The following is a 22,368-nucleotide window of genomic DNA, read 5'->3' on the forward strand; positions in this document are numbered from 1 at the left end:
CACCACAACATTTACTTCATCAGGATTTCTACAACTTGAGTTTGGCAAGAAAAAGATACCATTGAAATGTCTTCCTGGATTTTTATTGCCCATTTTCAAACTCAGCTGACATAGTTTTTCACAGTATTTTCCATATCTGAAATACTGGTTTGTCAAATTGTTTAGAGTCACTTAAAAACATAATTCAAGTAAAACAGTTGTCTAGGTACAAAAGGAATATCAGCGATCTATCAGTTTAACTGAAATCTAACACAAACGAAAACACCTGCTTTTATTAACATAAAGTGACTTTTTTTCTCCTTATTTTATTCCTGTTGAAGTGAAAAACTACACGGCAATTTCAGAAAAAAATATTTCGCACCTAATTACGTGACATTAGCAAGTAAGGTGATACGACGATGAGAAGTCATACATTTGTAAGTTCATAATCAAAGTCAGACTCCTAAATGCTAGACGCACTTTTAAAAAGGACTTGTGTATGTATCTCAAAATATAGGTGTATTATGTGATTTAATGTCATAATTTTGATAACTAAATGACTGAATTTTACAATGCTATTACCAGACTCTTAATTTCACTCATTAAAACTCAAAATCCTCACATGACAGGTGGTTAAAAATAGTAGCATAATTACAGGGTAACGTGTAAGAGCTCTCACACTGATGAAGCCTTTGAGCTCAGAACTACCTGCATGCAACCAATTGGTCTTGCAGACTGCAAATGATCTGCACAGATACATATAAATAAAATTGGCTAATAAATATGGTGCTGTTGAAGGAGTTGAGTCAGAGGTCTAAGAAATGCAGTTTAAAAGCCAATTCAAAAAGATGAGCCCTGACAGTACATTGTGGATTTTTGCCTAAAATCGAATTCTTAGTTAGAAATATGCAACAACAGAAATGCAGCAACAGAAAGAACCAATTCATAAACCTTTGTGTATGTAGCAGACCAAATGCAAAATACATGAAGAAATACAAGATACATGCCAGACAAGCAAAAACTACTTAAATAAACAGATCTGGATACTATCTAAGCAAAACCAAGCAGGAATCCCAATGCAAAATAACAGGTGTTTCCACAATCACACAAAATATGCAATCAGCCTTATAACAATTCGCCTTATTATAGTGTCCAAGCATCCACTGCCAAAAAGCAACTAACCATGTCAAGATGCAATATTCCTTATTTGACAGTCAGAAACATCAGCAGTGCTGACTTTAGCTAGACAGGCAGTATATGCAGCGCATTTGTCCTTTTGCCACAGAAAGGAAAAGCGGCCAACACGAATCAAATTGAGGAAGATTAGTGTTTATGTTAACAAATAAGCCAAACCAGATATGGGCAGCCTTTTAGAACTAGGAATAATGCATTTTCAGTGGGTTTGTAGAGCTCCTGTTATATAAGCAAATGTGACTGTGCTATGAAGCTGCAAAATGATAGCTTATGCTATGTACGCTTACAGCACTGTAAGCTATATGCTAAGGTAAAAAGCATTAAGTAATACCTTCTTACAGATAGCTCGCAGCTTGAAAGCAGAAAAATGAAATGCAGTTTTCACATCAGATTTACAGCAAATATCATTGTCTTTCCCCACACTACTAAGTAAGGCAAGTCAGCATTGGCATAGGAGAATTGATAGGATTAGTGCTAGTTCAGGTTAGAAAGGGGGGGACATTCCATTTTCCTGAAAGTGTGCCAAATGATGCAACATATTGCAACTGCTACTTGTTGTGATAAGCACTCCAATGAATGCTGGATTCTCTACTTATCCCAGAAAGAGGACGTCAGGAGCAGCCTCAAATTCAAGAAAGCACATACCTTTTTGTTAAAGGACCAAATTTTATCCCACTCCATATTCACGACAGATCGAGAGGAGCCCTGGAAAAAAACTCACATTAATATAAATATTCTAGCTATTAGACTTGTTTAAAACAAAGTCCTTCAAAGACTGCAAGCACTGTAGAGTTTGCACTCCTCAAAACAGTTTAGAAAGGCATCTCGAGCTTGCAAAATAAACACTTTTTAAAGGAAGAAACCTGCTACCCCATTTTGCCAGGACCTACTCACAGATGTTAATATTGTTGAAGCAGTACACATGAAAGCAGCAAACCTTCACAAGAAGAAACCTCCCAGTGACAAGTACTTCAACTGAAACTTCACAAAAACTTGTCCTTATCAAGTGAGATTTAAAGAATTAGAAGAGAACACCCACCTGAGCAGCAATAAACTGTTTTAGCCCTTCAACTGTCATGCCTCTTCTTAGGACGCCACGCACAGTGGGAAATCTTGGGTCATCCCTAGTAGAAGACGATGTTTTATCAGTGCCATGTGCTAAGTTCTACCTATCAGTTACACTGATCAAAAACTTTACTAATACTGACACACATGAAAGGCACAACTTCAGTGTATTTTGCTTGTCTGAATTAACAGCTAGATTAGAAAACCTAACTGAGAACTCTGAGCTCTTATCCATACAAAATGGATGCTTTGTCGTATGTTTTCTTCTACTTCACCCAGGGAGGGAAGCCATCTCTTGCTGAAGTGGTCTTTCCCTATATCTGTTCAATCTTAAGTCTCCCAAAACGTGGCAAGGCAAAAGTTACATCCCTATCCCATTAGTTCCTTTTCAATGGCACCTGAATAATAGCACCTGAAACAACAGCGCTTGATTCTTTCTTGCTCAAGAGAAACCAGGAATAGACACGTGACAATGACAAGGTTATCTCTCAACGACATAAGTGATAGAATTCTGTGATTTTATTCTCTTATACAAGAAATAAAAAGGCCTAATCTGAAATGTAAAATATGTGTCGGTGGGAATGTGAATCAACCTTGCTAAGGATCTAACAGGGAGGCTTAGGGAGGGAGAGGACATTGCAAGATCAGCTACACCTCAAAAAAAATTAAATTTGGCTCTAGCAGAGCGGCTCCATGATAAGCTAGGACTCTAGGCTTCTAACACAATCAAAAAATAAAACCAACAACAACAAAAAAAAGCACACTTGGCACACCTACGAAAGACAACCAGGCAGCCTAGGAACTTGTGTAAAATGATGCTCCCATAGGCTTAGCACACAGAATCACCTAAAACAGCCCAGCAAAACCACTACAAGTCTGACAGCATTATCCCTGGATTTCTTCAGACTCCTGTACTACAAGGAGAGGACTTCAGATGATGTGGTCCCACAGCTAGCCCATGGAGGGAATGAACAAAGGAGCCTCTCTAGACTCTGAACTACTTTCAGAAGGTAAACCCATGGCTCACCCTTTCTAGGAAGATACTTAGGCTACCAGGCCACCGAGCACTATCTGCAGAAATCCAGCTAACAAGAAAAAAAGAACAGAAAGAAGGAGGTGAGAGCAAGAGGGAGGGAAGCAGGACGGATTTGACTGGATGGATAGGACCAGAAGTCTTCAATTTAGGCTTCCTTCTGGCATTGCTCAGTAATGTGTCCGATGACTCAGAGTGGAAAATGTGTAAGTAGCACCCGTAGCAAGAGCCAGTGTCCAAAAATAAGCTACCTCATGTTTATTACAGGATATGAATATGTATGTACACAGCTACTGTGGAGTAGTAAACAGACACGTTGTACATGCAGAACCACTGTAATTAATCTATGCTCTTAAACATTGTTTAAATATTCATTCATGCTGCTTTGATGTCTAAGCACTGTCCAAAACAGAGAATGTGTACATCAGTCACGAGTTCTTAAGGAACAATGCTGAACTACAACCATGTAACATACCATCCATCCACAAGCCCTTCATTGACAAACCATGTAAGCTTTCTCTTAGAGAGCACAGTGTTGTTGAGGTTTAGCCGGCTGTACTCCCATATATATGGTTTCCTTATGCCCAGTGCCTCAATGATCCAGTAGAATTGTTCATCTCTGTCATGGTATTCAGTTGTTCTCAATGCATGTGTGACACCTTCAATACTGTCAACAATGGGGCAGGCAAAGTCATATGTGGGATAAACCCTGAGAACAAAGACTTTCAATAAGTAAGGCAGAAGAACAAAACACTTTCCTCACATGTAAACTTTTAAACTAAGAATAATTTATATTTATATATTATAAATATTTATAATCTATGATCCAGAAAACTTTCAAATCAAGACTAAAATAGCATATACACAACAAATTGTCCATAAAAATATTGAGGGCAATACATTTTTAAAACAAACAAAGCCTCCAAGAAATTAATTGATCATAGCCTTAACATTCAAGACTAAAAAAAAAAAAAAAAAATCCTACACTGCTACTGTTGTTTTCAAACACATAAAATGCTGACTTACAGGATTTTTTTTCCTTAAATATCAAAAAGAATCATTTGTTGATTGAATAATGAACAAAGCTTTCATGTTTAAAAACCAACCCCTACCCACAGACATAGCTTTACTCTTATAAACACATTAAATCAATGTTTCCAAAAAGGGACCTGTATAGCTGGAAACAGAGGTTTCAGATAAGCACTGAACCATAGCCTTGAACAATTGAGTAGGCTCAGTTCGATGCACAATGTAGTAATTCTTCATTCTGCACAAAGACAGCAGTTGCTGAGAAAATGGAAGCAGCCACTCAGGTTAAGTAGATCAAGGAAGTTTTGCAGCAATATAAAGTGGCAGCAATGTAAAATTGCCATAGTTCTCTTTAAGCTCCAAGAGCTAAAGCAAACAGCTTTGTTGTCGAAGATGCAGCCATTAAGTCTTACTTCGTGTTTTGACTCACAGCCCTTCACTGACATATATTTATGGACCAAAACTGAAATAAAATTCACTGCTGGCCATGGTGGCCAGCTCAAAGGTTTTAAAAGCCATCTGCAGAAATTTCAGAAAGTCAAGAGACTCATTATATATTCTGACTGAAAAATGCTAGCAGGTTCCAAGTCTTAAAAGAAGTTTACTAAGGAATGGTAAATTCCCTGAAAAGAGCAAAAAAATCACAGGCCACACAAGAAGGAAGTGGACATACTTGTAAGTACTTCCAGTACGTGGGTGAGGCTGATTTTTACAACGATAGAGAGTTGGATCCCTCATACATCCATTGTTACTACTCATATCTATTTTTGCTCGTAGACAACAAGTTTGCCCATATTCTGTTCCCTTTTTCATTTCTTCCCACATTTGTAGATTCTTATTAACACCTGAGAACAACAAAAATAAATTATTTTCTAAGGTATTATGAAGTTGATACTGAACCGTGTTTTGTTACTGCAGTAACAAAAAGCAATGCCACCCCCCTCTTTAGACACTGGAATTAATTTTCACTCATTTTACATTTTGAATTTTTAGAAGTGGTAACGAACAGTGATGAATTCATATACACACAAGTTTACTGCATCTGTCTAAATGTACACTTATTCCAGCCTTGCAGAACAAAGCACTGAAACACTTCCAAGTCCCTGTAAGGACCTTACAGACATGCAATTAGTTATCTCGTCCATCTTTGTTAACAAAAATCAAGTTTTGATGCCAAATTAAAAAATAATAACAGAAGATGGAAGCTTAAAATATCTTACAGTTATTTCTGTGTTTAGATTCCACTCTTTGCTCACGCTCTGCTTTCATTTGTTCTGCAGGAGTATCATCCACATATGCCTTCCCTTCTTGAATAAGCTTCTCAGCGTATTTCATTATTGTTTCAAAGTGATCTGAGGTATATGTAAATTGATCAGGTTTGATGTGCAGCATTGCAACGTCTTCAAGAATAACCTGCAAAGTGTGAAATTGTATACTGTAATATTCAGGAAAGGTAGTTCCCTTAAACCTTTACCCTCTTCATGCCAGAGGTGTTTTAATGGTCCATTGTCCAGGAAGGATAAGCCGTAAGAATAATATGACATGCATGAAAGAAAAGAGGCAGGCACCTACTATTCATTCACAGCCTATAATTATATGAGATCAGACTTAGACAACTTCAAGAAAGAGGTAGGAAAGAAAAGGAGATGAAAGATGAAACAAATTACTTGTTACAGACTAAGCAGCATGTATACAATGAAAACAAGTGTATTGCAACAGTTGCATATCTACATACTGTAGCCTAAACATTGGAGAAAGGGAAGAAATAAGCTACCATTATAAGGGCTTTAAGCTTTTTAAGGTAAAGAGGATGGAAATTTCTTCCAAGACTTAAGTGTAATACTGATATCAGTCTAGTGCAAAAAAAGTGTGCAAGAGCAGAACCTGCATGTCATTTACCTTTGAATCAGCTATACAGTGAATGTATTTCCCTGCTCTCTTACCATACCTTTTCAAAGTCTTCTTTCTCTTTTTCTGGATTTGTGTCATCAAATCTCATAATAAGTTTTCCTTTAAAGTTAACCTGGTAGTGCTGATTTAGCAGGGCAGCTTTGGCATGACCAATATGCAGATATCTAAAAAGCAAATAAAAAATAAATATATACACCAGCACCACTTCTGTTAGACTTTTTTTTTTTTTTTTCTGAGGGAAGGAGAAAGAACGGAAAGCAATACCTAAGCCTAACAAAAAACCCTAACCCAGGATATTTGTTGAAATACTGTATATTTGTGAAAGTAATTATGGTTTTTCTACCATAAATTTTGTAGTTAACTGTTAAGAATACCTAAATCTTTATATTAGAGCATCACTATGGATATAAAGATAGGACTGCAATTATCTCCAGTTTTACAGACTAACTTAAACCAGCTGTTGACGATACTCAGTAGTAGCTACCCAATAATCTGAACCTACCACATTCAGCAGAATGGAATTTTCTGAAATGGAGGTTCCTATGTATTTTAAACACAAGCTAAAAAGGTACTGTCAATTTAAACGAAATGTAAAAAAAACAAGCAAACAAAATGAAAGTCACTTCTAAAAAAAGTTCAAAAGATACGTGTCCCTAAAGAACAGTGTTTCAAGTAAGGCATCAGAATTAAGACACTAAAAGCTAGTAATGTGAGAACAATATATGTTATACACATACATGCACATAAGATATAACTTATGATATTCAAGCACAGTTTATACTGGACTAATAGAGTAAGAAACACTACTACAGAAGTGCTGTGATGCTGAACAGCCATTTTAATGAAGAAATGCAATCATGGAAATTTTACAGCTCATCAGGCAATTCCAAACAGATACAGAAAATGAAAACCTGGCTGAAAATTTTATTTATTAAATTGGCTCATCCCATCTCCACTGTGTGGCCTTTAAGGAGTCTTGGGACTACATACAGTCTGGACCCCTGGCCCAAAGGCCTCCACTACACAACTGCTATCAAGTTTCCCGAAGGGAGGCCATCTCATACATCTTTCCCTTCTCAAACCTAAGTTTCCTTGTGAAGCACAGAGTCCTTTCACCCAGCTCATAAAGACTGTATTTACACATCACAGCTCCTGTCAGTGCAGATGCCTCCATTATCCATGCAAACACCATCCTTCTGACTCTTCTCATCCCACTGCTGAGCAGCACAATGTCACCTGCTGGCAACTGATCTGCATGTTCCAAGTTCAGGCAACACTCTTGTCTGATAAGCTGATTAACATCCTCACCAAAGCGTACCTTTTTATTTTTTTTTTTAATAAGAAAAAACACAAATAGAACCATCTCAAAGTATTTATGTTTCTTACCCACTTGCTTCAGGAGGAAACCTTACAATGACCTTTCCCATCTCTGCACCAGGAAGTTCAACAAACTTCCCGACATCCGCTTTCTTTTCTGTTGCCTTAAAAATTAACAGAGATGTAGTTACAGATTGCATTAGCTATTTAATGAGATATAAAACTCTAAATAATAACTTCTGCACCAAGGTCTCCTTTCTAACCAGACAAGAAAAAGCTGTCATATTGGACCCCAAATTCATCTCTCCACTACTTTCACATTACTCATCAAAACAAGATCAATTCCGCAGTTTTAAATTATTCTGTCTTCAAATTTGAGCCAGCACTGAAAAGTCCCACCAAGTTATTTAATTTATTCCATAGAAGAAAGGAGTTGCTAGCCAAGCTGTTATATCTCAGTGTTCTAAATCTGGATGATCAACAAGTTCCATCAACCAAAGACTGCAATCTTTGCAGGTCTATCAAGACCTCAAAAACCACTCTAGAAAAAGCAGACAATATATCTAAAAAGCAGTGCTGATCAAGTGGTGCCATTTTTACATGACTCCATCTAAGCACTGGACTACACCACTCACACCTTTCTAAACATGAAAGCAACAGCTTTATCTTTAAACAACAGTTTACAGAAATTTAATTTACTGTACAATTGCTTTTAACTTTTAACTATCTAATTTAAAAAAAAAAAAAAAAAAAAAAGAAAGAATTGTCTTATACTGTATTCACACAAATAAAGCTACTCTCTCCCGAGGATCTGAGTAAAATCTTACCATTTTAACCTTCGGTGTACCAGAAGCCCACTTGGCGCCTACTGACTGAAAAGCATGCTGTACCTCGAGAAAGCCATACCACCGCTTTGCATGGACAGGAGCTTTGTTTTGCTGTAATTGCTCTTGCCATATGTTATTATCTGTTAGGAAACAAACCATTTTTCAAGCTATTAAATTATAAAAATGGAATGATTACCAACAGCCATTTTTAAGACTACAAAAAGATTATGATTTTTTTAAAAAAATCTACTCATGCTCTCATCTGAAAAGACATTTAGTCATGGGGACACGAGTCATTCTAAAATAAATTAAATAAACAAATTCCCTCTAAACCCCAAAATACTGCATTCTTTCTTGGATTCATCAAAGGAGAAAGTGGAGGGGCTGGGGAACACATATTTTTCTTTGTATCACCCACTTCAAAATTAAAAACATTTTTTTCAAGACAGAAATACAGGATATCCCTCTAGTGTGTCTACATTTGATGTTTCTAAGCTTTATCAGAAGTGAAGCATGTATCAGCACTGCCCCTTATTTTTGAGGGGCTGCATTCCCACAACCTAATTTTCAAGGAACTTCGCTAGAAAGATTCTGATGGGGAAAGGAGGAAAAAAAAAATATGAAAGAAGTACACTCGCTTCAGATTTCTCTCAAGAGCAGCAACTTTGGAAAAAATACCAAAAGATGTTAGCTTTTAATCTTGAATATGCATTTTCCTTTCAAGAGGAATTTGGTTATCCTGAATGGTAGATTGACAACTATCAACTTTAGACATACAGCTAAGAGAACATAAAAAACAAATGCATAAAAACACATTCTCCAAGCTTCTTTTAACCTCTGAAGGGTATTTCACAAAGTAACATATACCTCTTTTATTAATTCGAACTAAACAACAAAGAAATTTCCTCTACTAAGATAATGTTATAGAAAGGTCTGTGTATATAATTGTACTCTGTATTACAAAATAATCTAAAAATTTAATCCAAAATTTTGGGCTACAGCAAATCTTCATATTTAGGCAACAGGTAACAAAAAGACTCTCTTACAGTTAACGTAAAAGAAGTAAAAAAGAAATTCCCATCTATGATTACTTCCTATATATTCCCAAATATAACAACAATTTTAAAAAATTCTATGGTTTCCTAAGCTGTACTATTCCCACCACTAGCAATGCACAAGCCAAGGCAGTATGCACAACAGCATACAGCCTGGCATACAGCTGGGAGTTTCTACTAACGTCCACAAAAAAGGAAATTTGAGGACTCCTGGTGTACACTAATCGGAAGCCAACGAAAGCGAGAACACACAATGATACCTTTTAGCACAGCCCAGACGCACAAGTCCGCAAGGCTCAGAGAGTTTCCCACCAAGTATGTTCTTAGAGAGAGACAGTGGTTGAGCTCTTGGACCGCTGAAAGAAACTGGCTGGCAGTAGATAACTTTGTAGCACTAAACTCCAGCCAATGGTCAATCTGGTTTTACGGGACAAAAGACAGTCAGTTATAAATGAATGAGAAAGAGGCTTGTTAAAAACTGAAGTAATATACAATCCATTTAATAGCTGAATAGAAAATATTAACTGGAACATTAGCATTAAATATATTGGACAATAAATCATAACATATGCTTAAGTAACATTTAAAATATACTAAAACATTCACCCAAAACTATATGAAATGAATAAATTTAACTTCTTCCTTCAGGATGTATTCATACTGCTGAAAATACTGATTTTACTGAAGCTATTCCCATTGGTAAAAACAATCAGCAGTCGTTAGGTACTTATTTATCACACACAGTATATAATAATCATCATTATCCTTCAACTATTTAGATACACTTGTGACCTATTGATCTTCCTGGTACTGCTACTGGATAAGCATACCATTTTCCCCTCAGTCCCTATCTTCTCTGCCTCATCTCCTTTTAGATTTGAAGAACTCAAATCCCTCCCCCACCTCATTTCCCTCCCCCCTCTCCTGCAAAACACAGAAGGAAACGTATCTTGGTACACAAACAAACAAAAAATGAAGAATTAGGCCCTTGGTTAATAATGTAACCCCATCTATATATTGAATTCCTCAACCCTGTAAGAGATTAAGTGTCTCTTCTAGTCCTCTGTCCCTATTTCATGTGCAAATGTTCTGTAAACTGCATCAGGAATCCTTCCAATATTCAAGCCAACGTGGCAGGCACAGATGTAATTACACCACCACAGAATTCAGCTCAGTCATTTGCAGTTAAGCTCCAAAATATTTGCACCACAAACGCAGCTGTCACTGTACTTCTTGAAGAAAACATTATTTTTGAAAGACGCAGTAGTGAAAAGAAGTATTTTATCAGAAATACCAATCTTGAAAGTGTGTTTGCAGAGGTCTCGGGGCTTAACTTAAAAATGTTTTTGGTCAGAAAGTTTAAATAGCCACAAGATAACCTACCACTTTTTTAATCCCTTCCCAGCAATATATGAAGACAACACTTCCCTTGAGACCAGCCATAAGAGCTGAAAAGCAATTACTACTAGCTTCAAGAAGTTGTAGAAAATAACCTAATCAAGTCCTTCAGTCTCTCCCCAAATTTCAAAGGAAACAAATTTCAATTTATCTGTTAGTTTCAGCTACCAAATTAAAATTCAGCATATGATTATTCTGAGCTAGACTCAGGAAGAATTTCCTCTCATTTCATATCACATCCACAGTTCCTAACTTTTTGTAATCTGTGTAAGCAAGGAAGACCAAAAAGGCTCCCTCTTTGGTACAAAAATTCTGGTGCTCTCATGGCACCACCAGTGAAGCATTATAGAACACAGGACTCTGCCAATAGACCATCTATGTGGTGATATCTGGCCAAATTTTGCTGAATGAAATTGGAGGGTGAGGGTTTTGTTCATCATATATGGCAGAAACCAATTCAGTATTTCGTCATACCGTGTTCCTTGGTGTTAGACTGAAGTGTTCCAAGGTAGCGATTGATGACACAGAGCTGAGGAGAGTGGAGAGGGAAAACTGCAGATCTCAGCTGCCAACCTGAACTATCCTACGTTAGTGAACTGTCAGGAGCTGCTGTTGCAGGGGTGGGAAAGGGCAACTCTTTCAAAGTTCAGATTTATGACTCTTCTTTATAAGACGGAGCAAGCTTAAGAAAACAAAAAACTCAGCATCCCCCATAGTTACAACCTCAGTCTAACAATAAAACACAGAACAATAGACACAAGTTCAAAAAAACCCACAACCAAACAAAAAAAACCAAAAACTTTGACCGCAGGCCAAAAGAGAGGAGAAAAAGGAAAAAAAAAAAAAAAAGAAAGGCATGATTCCTTCTCACCTCAGTGTGTTCCAACAGATTTGAACCATACAGCCCAGCAGAACCAGCAAGTCTAGCCAGATAACGAGCTATTGAATTCACATCGGTAAATGAAACATGCCTAAAGAAAGAAAGAGGCAAGATAAAGGTCTATTAAATTACTACCTCCAGTTCAATTTTAGTTCTACACACGTAGTTGAAACCCGTGTAAGGCAAACACAAAATAATTTCTGGGTGAACCAACAGGTACTAAGTCACCAGAAAAAAAAAATCTAGCAAAAGAATACATCGGTCCTTGCTTTTCCATCACCAGATGGAACAATAAGTTTCTAAACACAGAACAATTTTGTTTAGATAGACAGAAATTAAGAAAATAAAACTGATTATCATTTCAAAGAATAAAGCTCTCCACATATGACAGAATGCGTAACCTGAGCTACATATTTTCCAGAATACAAGGAGTGTTAAGGCTGGAACAAATGACAGATGCTCTCTATTGACCCCTCTCCCTTCCCAGAAGGGGAAGAGAAAGAGAACAGGGGAGACAGACTTACAGATTGGAAAAAAACCTAAAAGTTTTAATGAAACAATAACAATTAAAAAAAACCCTAAGAAAATAATGAAATATATAAAAATACATATAAAACAAATATCAAACTCCCCCAATGACAATTATGTCACCTGATGCTGCAGGGCAGGTGCTGGGAAAGCCCCAGACTGGATTCAGCGGCAGATGGGAACTGGGTTCGGGAACACAAGGATCGGGGTCAAAGGCAGAAGAACGGACAGAGTCCTTCTTGGACACCACCACAGAAGAAGGGGGCTTGACCCTGTGATCCCTCGTTTTTATACCGAGTATGACGCACGTGGAATGGAATACTCTGTCGGTCAGGTTTGGGTCACCTGTCCTGCCCGCTCCTCCCCGCAGCTGCAACCTTTTTACATACGGCACTTCAACATGTCACACAAGATTCACCAGTGACCTTGGTTTCTACAGGAGCAAGTATAAGCAAAAGCCTTTCTGCATATGATTCCTTAGTAGTAACGACAAACATCAAGCACTATCACTTTTAGAAGCACATACTGTCTGAAAAAATGTCATTAACTTCAGAAAGTGCAGTCACTTAGAGGAGACCTAGCTGAAAAGTACTATCACCAAACAGAGAATTGGTTCTGTTCTAGCTCAAACCAGGACAAGGAGCTAAATCAACATTTATTTTATTTTATTTTACTTTATTTTCATAAAGAAGGATGCCATTGAAGAGGATTCCTAGAGAATCTACAGAGGAATCAAGGGGTCTCCACAGGAGTTTTAAGCGTTAGCATCAGAGAAAAAAAACCCTGTTCATTTGTTACTCGTTTTATTCAGTTCATACTTCATAGAGACCATGCCCTGTTGAACAAACTTGGCTGCCTGTATTTCTGGTTTTTACCCAGTCTTCTCCAGATAAAAGGCTAATTTGGATTTGTTTTTCCCACTCTTCTGTTGAAAATTCTCAATAGACTCAGAGGTGAAATGCTCTCCAAAGAGCATACTTTTTTCTGTGTTTTAATCTCCCTTTTCTGCCTTACACACAGTATTACAAAAAGCTGCACACCATCAGAAATCTAGCTTCAAATTCACCTAAGATAAATGTGAACATTTTCATTAATATTTACTAAAGAGCTTTGGAAGAAAGATGCATCACAACCATCAATTCTCCAGATAATACTCTTGTCCACAGTCCCGCATATGGGTAGATTACAAAATTAGAGCTCCAATTGCTTCTAAACAAGCACTGACATCAACAGAGTTCCTGTAAGTGTTCTGTTCCACTCAGTTTAATGGACTGAACGCTAGACTTCAATTTGTCCAAACAAGGTTCCGTTTCTGTTCTGCCATTGTACTGTACTTCCTGTTACACCCACTGTGTCCTTTTATAGAATGAAAAGATTTTTGATAGCCCTCAAAAAGCCTTGCAAAAATCAATGACAGTTCTGAAAAAGATACAGAAGACTCCTTGATGTATTAACAATTGCAATGAGTTCCATTTTTAGTGTAAATGGATCAGCCAGTCTCATTAGGTTAACTGCACTAAAACCTAAGGAACATAGTTAATTTGTAGGTTTTTTGCTTCTAGCTTTTCAAGCTTCTAGGATCCAGTACACAGAAGATCCATAAACTGTAACTAAAGAAAAAAGCCACAGTGGGGGGTTTAACACATACAAAGTATGTCCTATTGGAATTTCACACTGGTATCAGATTTTAATGAAGCTTTTTCAAATTGAGAAAACCAAAATATTTCTGATACATTTGCATATACAGAAAGTCTGTGAAATGTGTTTTTATTGTTTTCACCAGATCATACTAAACAAATACCCTTGATAACTCAAGCAAAACTGAATAAATATATGAAACGCGACGTTACTCTGAGCCAAATATTACTTGTGCAAAAAAGTTGTTTATTTTCTTTGGGAAAAAAATATTTACTTCCACCCAGAGTGCTACTTGGCCTCCTTTCTTTGAAAAAGTTACAAAACATTATGGCTGCTCCCTGCAGGTAGGGCCTGCTAACTCCAGTGGTAAGGAAGGTAGAATAAACAGGGAGAATGTAATGTTACAGGCAAAGAGTAAGCATCTCGCAAAAGTGACATGGAATGTCACGTAATTAAATATCAGGGCAAATATTCAAGAAGCAGAACACCAGATGGGAGAAAGAAAAAAACCAAACACAAAATCAAACACAGAGAATCTCCCAACTGTAAATTTTCAACAAAAATTGAACTGTAATTCAAATAATTATTTGAATTCAAATAATTCAAGTAATTCAAATAATTATTTGAATTAATTTGTAAAAAGCACTGCGAAATGGTTCTGTGCAGAGGTTAGATACATCTGCCTAAGAGTAATCCTGCTCTGAATTACACAGGTGCTCACAACACAAACCAGAAAAGTTGTATTGCAGTTTGATATTTGATAAGATGCAGGTATACTAAAACACTCCATAAAGCCACCAGCATTTATCAGAGTGGTATGTTTAGGAGCTATTATCACATGAAGTTTTGAAGCTAAGACTTCAAAAATAACCTGTAAAATAAAATTCACCCTCTCAAACCAGTGATAAACTTTTCAGCTAAATACCTGACAGCTAAGTTTCAGCTACTTAGCTGAAAAGTTTGTCACCAGATTTTAACTGCCTTTCAAATAAAACTTAGAAAAATAACAAATAAAATGTGCACAATGTGCCTCTTGTTCAAGGCAAGTCATTAGAACAAATGGTTTCCTGAAAATAAAATTCAAAGTCTGAAATATCCCAAGTGAATTTCAAGTCATGCCAAAATAAGATAGCTTCAGCAGAACTGACGCCATGAAATCCATTTACCAAAAGCATTAGTCGAGATATAAGTTCAGCTGATGCTTCTCAATTACAGATACACTTTTAACAGACTTTAAAATAGAGAATCAATTTTTAAAATGATTGCACAACCCAGCAAGAGAAAATTAATGCAATATCGAGGTTTGGAATAACTTCTTAAACATAATCCATTGCCAGGGATGAGAGGATGCTAACGCACAAAAAATTCCATCTGATGGAACCATGATTCTAGATATTACCCACACGTGATCAAAGTGCAGAAGAGCTTTTGCTTTACATTTCTGACAATTTCTACAGCTAAAATGAGTGGGTTTGCAATGCAGTGAGAAGGTGTCACGGTAATATAAAATTATTCAATAAAATAAAGTAAAAAATTATTTCAAAGCCAAGTATACAAATTTATATTACTCCAGGATCATCCCCACGTGTCACAGCACTGTATATGTGCATGTATATCTTCTGGTATATACACACATACACGCTGCCTAAACTGTGAAAGGAAAATGAAATCAAAACCTGAGTAAGACTACTTAAGCAGAAAATTTTCTAAACTAAAAAAATATCCAATTAACTCTCTGTTATGTAAGCTGTATCACACACGTGCACAACACACACTGAAAATTATTAACACTGTACCAATTAAGTCCCGATACAACCTGATACATTTCTCCTGCTTCAATTTAAAATCACAAATTCAATGTCATCATTAGGCACAGCAAAAGACAACATGTAAAATCAGAGATTCCAGTAGGGGAGGAACTCACATCTGAGTTCAAGTCTAACATTTTAAACAGAAAGCAATATTTGCAACCTGTAAAACACTCATTATGATTGAAGACTGTGAATCATCCTGTGCTATGATTTTTTGCAGAAATATGTGCATTGTGACAAGCTCTTTTCCTAAGGTTAGATGACAGCAGAAAAGCTCAGCTGGTGTTAATTTATGAGAATCAAGGTGGGATCTTTGCAACACAACATAAAAATACTATGTTGTTTTAATAACCATTCTACAGACATGCAGGAACACCAATTTATGATGCACTGGAGGCTTTAACAGCATCTTATACTGAAATAGCTCACAAAACGCAACTTGTCAGCAAGTCTATGAACAGCAGATTTTTTTTCCCTGTCGTTTTAAAAAACGATCAGTATTCAAAAACTACACTTAAATTAATCATTAATTCCAAACTCTTCGTAGTGTTTAATATAGTGCTTACGTTAGGACTGCAAAATTTACGGGTCAAAATATGCTCCTTAGTGTAGATACTAGACATCCGAGATTTCCACTGATACATCAGTGGTACTTCAGACACCAGGATATCTCCTCTTGACATAATCAGGTATCTTACCTGATACGGAATCTAAGATGACAATGCAGCTTCCCAAAACTAACAGCATTTCTGATATGTGTATGATCCTACTCAGATCATAAAATCCACCTTCATGCCCCAAACTTGAAAATATGTACACCAACGGCAGAGTATTTTTTGAAGGACAGACAACAGATTTCTACAAAAATTTCCAAGATTCTTTCTACTGGATGCAGATGAATACACTGGACAGCATGGCATAGTTAATTAGCACTTTTCTGAGACAGCATCACGCCTTCACTTATATGTAGCAGTAAGCCCAAAACAATGCCACATAAACCTTTAAAATTCATTCCACCACACAGGCACAAGGAATCTTGTATACCAGTCTGGCCTAACATAAAATGGCCTTCCTTTTGATAACCCATGGCACCTCAAAAAGGTAAATACTGAAACAATAAAGTGACTGGTACAGCATAAACAATTAGACATAAGTGCATGCAAGTAAGAATACCAGAGCTCTTTCCATAAAGATCGAGTTTAGGATATATTGTAAACCTTTTGTCTGTGCTACAGAGACATCAGTAATGCAGTCATGAATAAAACTGTATTCTTCTCTTCCTCCTACCTGAAAAGGTTACTGTCAATGTTACAACCATGTGATTTTTAAAACTGCTGACCCAAAGCTAGAAGGAGAGATGCAAAGTCACTTACTCGGTCACACGGAGGATGGTTTCTTTGCCTTCTTCCACTGAAATGTCAACATCATTCTTCACATGCTCCACCGTCAGCAGAGCTCCTGTGAAAAACAAGAGAAAAAGATACTGAACTTTTTTCCAGGAAAGACACCTTCATAGTAGCAACAAAACAGTTACATTTCTTATCAAACAGGACCAGGGGACTGAACTGGCTCCTTCAAGTAAGATTGCCCAGGGAAGAAATCAATGTTCTGTCTCATATGCAAGCGGCTTCTTATTCTTGGCAATCCTTACAGCTTCAAATTGATAATGTCCAGCATACAGTACCCTGCAGTGAGCTCAGCAAGTGTCGGCAGCAATACATTTTGCTTCCTAAGGGTATTGTAACAATTAGTCCTGTCCCCCAATATATGTAGAGAATGTAATCAAACTGCTTTTAATTATTGAACAGTATAGTAACGTACTCCATCCCAGCCCTGACATATGCATCAAAGGAGATCAATTACTGAACACACCAGTACTTTCTGAACAAGGATGAGGCTATTTTTAACCTGATTTACTGTTTATGAAAAGATTAGCCATTCAAAACCAAGAAACTCTATCCATCTAAAAGTGTAGGAAGCTTACACAGGGTTTTCAGAACAGTAGTTCACCAGCGACAGCAAAGGACAACCTCTAGAAATAAAACAATTATTGAAGTTTTTAGGGTACATCATCAACTGCAAGACAGCTCTGCCCATATTCAAAGTGGCTTGATGCAAACCTGCTCTGATCTCGATGCTCTATAGCACGACACAGTAGCTCACACGAAGCACCGAGCTAACTCGGCTGTATGTCTGGATTGGCTCTGGTCCAGACTCAGCCTGCTGAGCCTAAGTAGAGGAGCTTTCGTTCTTTTGCTTTGCTCAGAAGCATGTATGAAGACAGCAAGCCTTTGCATAGGCAACTATTACTTAAATGAGACTAGCCAAAGGACTATGCTCTACGTCTTGAAAGGCACCTAACCTGTTAGAGTCTTCCTAGTGTGCTGTGAGAGTTATCTTCCCCAGAACACGCATAGACTACCCAAGGCAGATGATGCTGTAAGCTATTAATACTCTGGCCTAAATACAAAGCACTGGAGCTAGGAATTCCCCAGCCCTCACCTCTGCTCAGCTGCAAACCCTTCTTGAGGCATTAAGCTTTTACCAACAGTAAGTCAAGGTTCTTCTTCCCATTCCTCAGTTATCCATCTGTGAAAGTCGGGATGACGTCCCTTATGCAGTATGTTTGTAAGACATCTAAGTATTTTAATAACATACACAGAAATGCTTTGAAAATGACAAGTATTACACACACCAAGCTGTCTAATTAATGCAAATGACATTAAAAGCTACTACACTTTTCCCAGTGCACAGCCATGACGAAGAGTACTAACTAGGAACGAGTGGGATAAGTGTGCTTGCCTTCTTGATACAAATGTTGACCAAATTGTTTCATCTGTAATACATATTTCTGACATAATTAGGCAATCTCCTGAATTAAATCTCTAGTGCCACTTACCAGCTACCAAAACAAAAGGATCCTCCAAAGCCCCTAAACCCATATTAATCGTAGCTCATATTGCATCATACCTTTTTTTTTTAGCAAATCAGTATAAACAAGAATCAGGAGAAATGTTATTTAAAAGTTATATATTATTATGCTTTAAATCAGTAGTCACGCAAGTTGTATTCAACTCTGAAATGCATTTGGGAACAACAGCATGAAAAATAAATTAGTAAATGAATGGGAAGAAAACGCATTTTGAATAGTTGTAACAAAAATGGAGAAATGGTAAGGAATACATGTAAAAGGCTGCTTCCAGATGGCAGAAAGTGTAATGAAGGAGGTTCTCACATTTTTAAAGGCAAAATAACATGGAAGGACAGCGAGCAACTGAAGAAGCGAGATTTTGTGGCGCAACTTTGAACCAGCTCCCCAGACAGCCAAATCTGAGCGGCAGATCAGCACTGACAGCGAAAGACAGCAGCGATGAGGCAGAGCTCACGAACAAGCAATCTGAATTAGGGCTGCCTCGAACATTTAGCCTCAACGCGCTAAGTCACTCGAGGGGTCGACCTATGACTCAGTTTCTTTAGCCTAAGTTGTGTTACGTGCCGGCAGTCGCCACCGCTCCCCGACCAGCCGCCCCAAAAGCGACCTGCTGGAGACCTGCCCTGCCCGATCCCTGCAGACCGGGGCCGGGCAGGCGCGGCGGAGCCGCCGCTGCGGAGCCCGACACGCCGCCGAGCCCCCGGCCCGGCCCCTCCTCTCCTCAGCACCTCAAGCGCCAGCGGGACCCCCGCGGGGGCCAATCCCTGGCAGCGCCAGGACCCCCTCAGCGCCGGCCGGCCTGCCCGCCGGGGACCGGCCCCGCGGCCCGGCTCCGCGAGAGAGGGTCGGCCCCGCGTCCCGGGGGCCCGCCGGCCGCCTCGCCCGCCCGTGCGGAGGCCGCAGCGGGCACAGGGCCTGGGCCGGCGGCGGGGTCGGACCGCAGCGGGCAGGACGGACACGGACGCCGGCCCCCCCACACGCGGGGACGGCGGCCGCGGCGCCGCGCGGCGCCGTATGATGCAACACGGCGGCCACGCGCCCCGCGCACGGCCCGTGAGGGGAGAGCGCCTCGTTGGGCCCCCCGGGGGAGCAGGGCGGGGAGAAGCGAGGTGCGGCTCGCCGGGCTTACCGAGCGGGGGGTTCCCCGCGCTGACGGTAAGGCTCAGCGCTGCCATCGCCGCCGTCACCGCCGGCGCCGCGCCGGAACCAAAGGAGAGGGCGGGGCGGGGCGCGCGGCGGCGCCAGCTCGGCGAGGGCAGGCTCAGCAGGCCGCGCCCGCCGCCGCGGGGCGGGGCCACACGCGTTACTTCCGGCGGGAGACGCTGTAGAGGCGGCGCGCGGGGCTGAAGGGGTGTTGTGGCTCCCGCCGCCGCCCGTCGGTCCGTGTCGGGGCTGCCGCTGCCTTGCAGCCACGTCCTGTAGCCGGCCGGGAGGAGGCGGTGAGGCGGGAGGCGGTGAGGCGGGAGCCGGCCGGGACGTGACCGGCGAGGTGTGCGCAGGGCTCCCCCAGCGGTGCAGCCGCCCCGGGCGGGTGCCGGTACCGCGGAGGCCGCGCTGCCTCTGGGCGCGCCGTTGGCCTCCGTGGGGCCGTTGCTTCTCCTCACGGCTGCTCCGGCGGCGAGGCGGAGCCTTCCCGAGGGCTGTGCGGGCGTTGGCTGTGAAAACTCGGGTTAGAGCCTGCCGGCAGCCCTAGGGAGGGCTTCGGCTCCTTTTCTTTGTGATAACGGTGCGAACAAACCGAGCAGTGCACCGGCCCGTCTGAGCACAGCGCTTTAACCCTTCTGTTTTCGAAGAAGGTCGTTACTCCCCTCGCAAACACGCTCGTTTTGCAGTCAGTCAAACCAGTCTTGGAATGAATTACGAAAATACGGTGTTGGCGGTTTTTCACAGGAGGCAGGCTCAAGTTCACATTGTTGCAAGGACAATGCAGTGTCACTGTGCTTTTTTTTTCCCCCTCCTCAGTCTAATTTATAGATGCTACCACAGCACGTAACGTGCTGGCAGAGAAATTCTCAAATGCTTGATTGGTGCAGCGGTGCTGTTTTGTGCAGTGGTTTAGCCAGAGCATGACTGCACCTTATGTGCTGGCTTTTATCCTTCATTCCTGCTGCTGGATTTTATCTCAACTTTCCTTACTACTTTTCTGCAGCTTTACAGTTTCCAAAAGCATGGGAAGTGGTTCCACACATGAGCATCTCTACACATCAGGCCGAAGCTGGTGTGGGCTGTGTGCGTTCCACTCCCATAGAGGTAACTCTAAATGAGCAGAGATGAAGTACAGCAAATTGGAAAGAGGCTTATGCTGATAAAATTTTCAAACATGCAGCAAGTTTCAGATGAAAATAAGGATATAGAGACATAGATGAAGATTACAAACAGTGGGTTCTGTACTTTGTATTTCATTGATTACATGGAAAGACTTACTAAGGCAGGCTTTATGTTCTCTAAGTCCTACATTTTCTCTTAATGTGCTTTGCAAATTCCCATGCAGATACTAAAGCATGCCTATCCAAGAGATAGGTGAGAATTATGTGTAACTGAGGCTGTGAAATTAATTGCTACATGGTTCAAACTGCAGTCACAATCAGTGTGTGGAATGATTAAATTTATAATAGGTCCAAATATGAAGAAGGCTCTAATTAAAGCAGGCTGGATCTGTCTTGCATGCTCTTAGTCACGCACTTGAGGAAGGAGAAGAAAGGCAGGCTATAGATGAAAGGATTAGAAGCATGTGTTGTTCCTATATATGCAGCTTTAATCCCAGTGTCATGATGGCATTACGGACTGGCTGATGATAGAATGAGGTAAGTGACAATCTTGCTGATTTATCTGTAAATGTAAGCTGTAAGCTGATCTCACTAAGGAAAGAGCTTCCTTAGATCCTTTTCCATGTGTACAGATGCAGAGATGGGAGACATTTAGAGTTGCCTCATTCATACCTTCTAGTGTCAAGATGTTCCTGCTTGCTGGAAACAGAGCCAGCTTTAAGCTAATTAAGTCATATTGGTGTTACCCAACTGTGAGGAAAGGCTCTAATCTAAGGGCTCTAAGTAAACGTGACCTGTTAAATACCTTATGTAATGAAAGGAGAAGTAACTTGAACACATTGCTGAAAACTGAATTTTGACATTTTCTTCTGAATGGAAAACATAGCTTTATCTTGAAGTTCAGTGCTAGCTTAAAGATGGTTTAAGTGGACCAAGAGTGTAGTTATTCAGAGGACTTAATCTTGTGGGCAGGGAGGAAGTAAGAACGGGTGCAGTGCAACTTGCAGGCTGCTTCGCCATTCACAGTGTCACAGAGGTTAAGGCAAAAAACCATGCTGGGAGAGCTCAGGCATTCTGTCTGTACGTGAGCAAGCAGCCAAGTTCAGGTACCCTCCGTGACACCACAAGCCTGAGAACCCGACATATGCCACGCTTCTATCAACACAGAGAACAGAAAGAAAAGCACGATGTGTTGTCCATTGAAACTGGCATCACCTCATGGCATGCCTCAGTAGGCGTCATGTTGTTAGGGAAAGGGAGGCCCCAAGACTCCTTAATTTGAGAGTGAAGGACTTGGGTTACAAAATCTGGAGAAAACAAAGTACACAGAGGCCCGACTGGTTCAAGATACTTCAGAATCCTAAATTCAGCCTGAAGAGACTTCATCTGTTTTCGTTAAAGTTGTCAATTTTAGCTAGTCACATGTAATTTACAACTTGCTCTCTTTTGTGTTCAAGTGGACCGAACAGCCGAATCCTGCTTTCCTAACCCCCACACCTGTGGG

The 22,368-nt window shown here is 39.9% G+C and overlaps 1 protein-coding gene across 4 annotated transcripts in view; it reads right to left on the bottom strand.

Annotated features, from left to right (window-relative positions):
• The window catches only part of EPRS1 (glutamyl-prolyl-tRNA synthetase 1), a 39,886-nt gene extending 20,114 nt beyond the window's left edge, over window positions 1–19,772 (bottom strand). For 2 of the 4 annotated variants that reach the window (XM_086461885.1, XM_086461886.1), the window contains exons 1-13: window positions 19,727–19,772; window positions 17,039–17,123; window positions 11,680–11,779; window positions 9,671–9,827; window positions 8,356–8,495; window positions 7,598–7,692; window positions 6,249–6,375; window positions 5,521–5,713; window positions 4,974–5,145; window positions 3,747–3,980; window positions 2,213–2,297; window positions 1,819–1,878; window positions 1,505–1,525 (exon numbers count right to left, since the gene is read on the bottom strand). In XM_086461885.1, coding sequence (XP_086318011.1) covers window positions 1,505–1,525; window positions 1,819–1,878; window positions 2,213–2,297; window positions 3,747–3,980; window positions 4,974–5,145; window positions 5,521–5,713; window positions 6,249–6,375; window positions 7,598–7,692; window positions 8,356–8,495; window positions 9,671–9,827; window positions 11,680–11,779; window positions 17,039–17,123; window positions 19,727–19,772 — 1,515 coding nt within the window. The remainder of the gene's footprint in view (window positions 1–1,504; window positions 1,526–1,818; window positions 1,879–2,212; window positions 2,298–3,746; window positions 3,981–4,973; window positions 5,146–5,520; window positions 5,714–6,248; window positions 6,376–7,597; window positions 7,693–8,355; window positions 8,496–9,670; window positions 9,828–11,679; window positions 11,780–17,038; window positions 17,124–19,726) is intronic. The other 2 variants (XM_086461887.1, XM_086461884.1) reach the window with 1 other exon arrangement.
• Window positions 19,773–22,368: the final 2,596 nt, after the last annotated feature.

This window comes from Leptosomus discolor, chromosome 2, assembly GCF_034619465.1.
Source record: "Leptosomus discolor isolate bLepDis1 chromosome 2, bLepDis1.hap2, whole genome shotgun sequence".
Taxonomy (NCBI): Eukaryota; Metazoa; Chordata; class Aves; order Leptosomiformes; family Leptosomidae; genus Leptosomus; species Leptosomus discolor.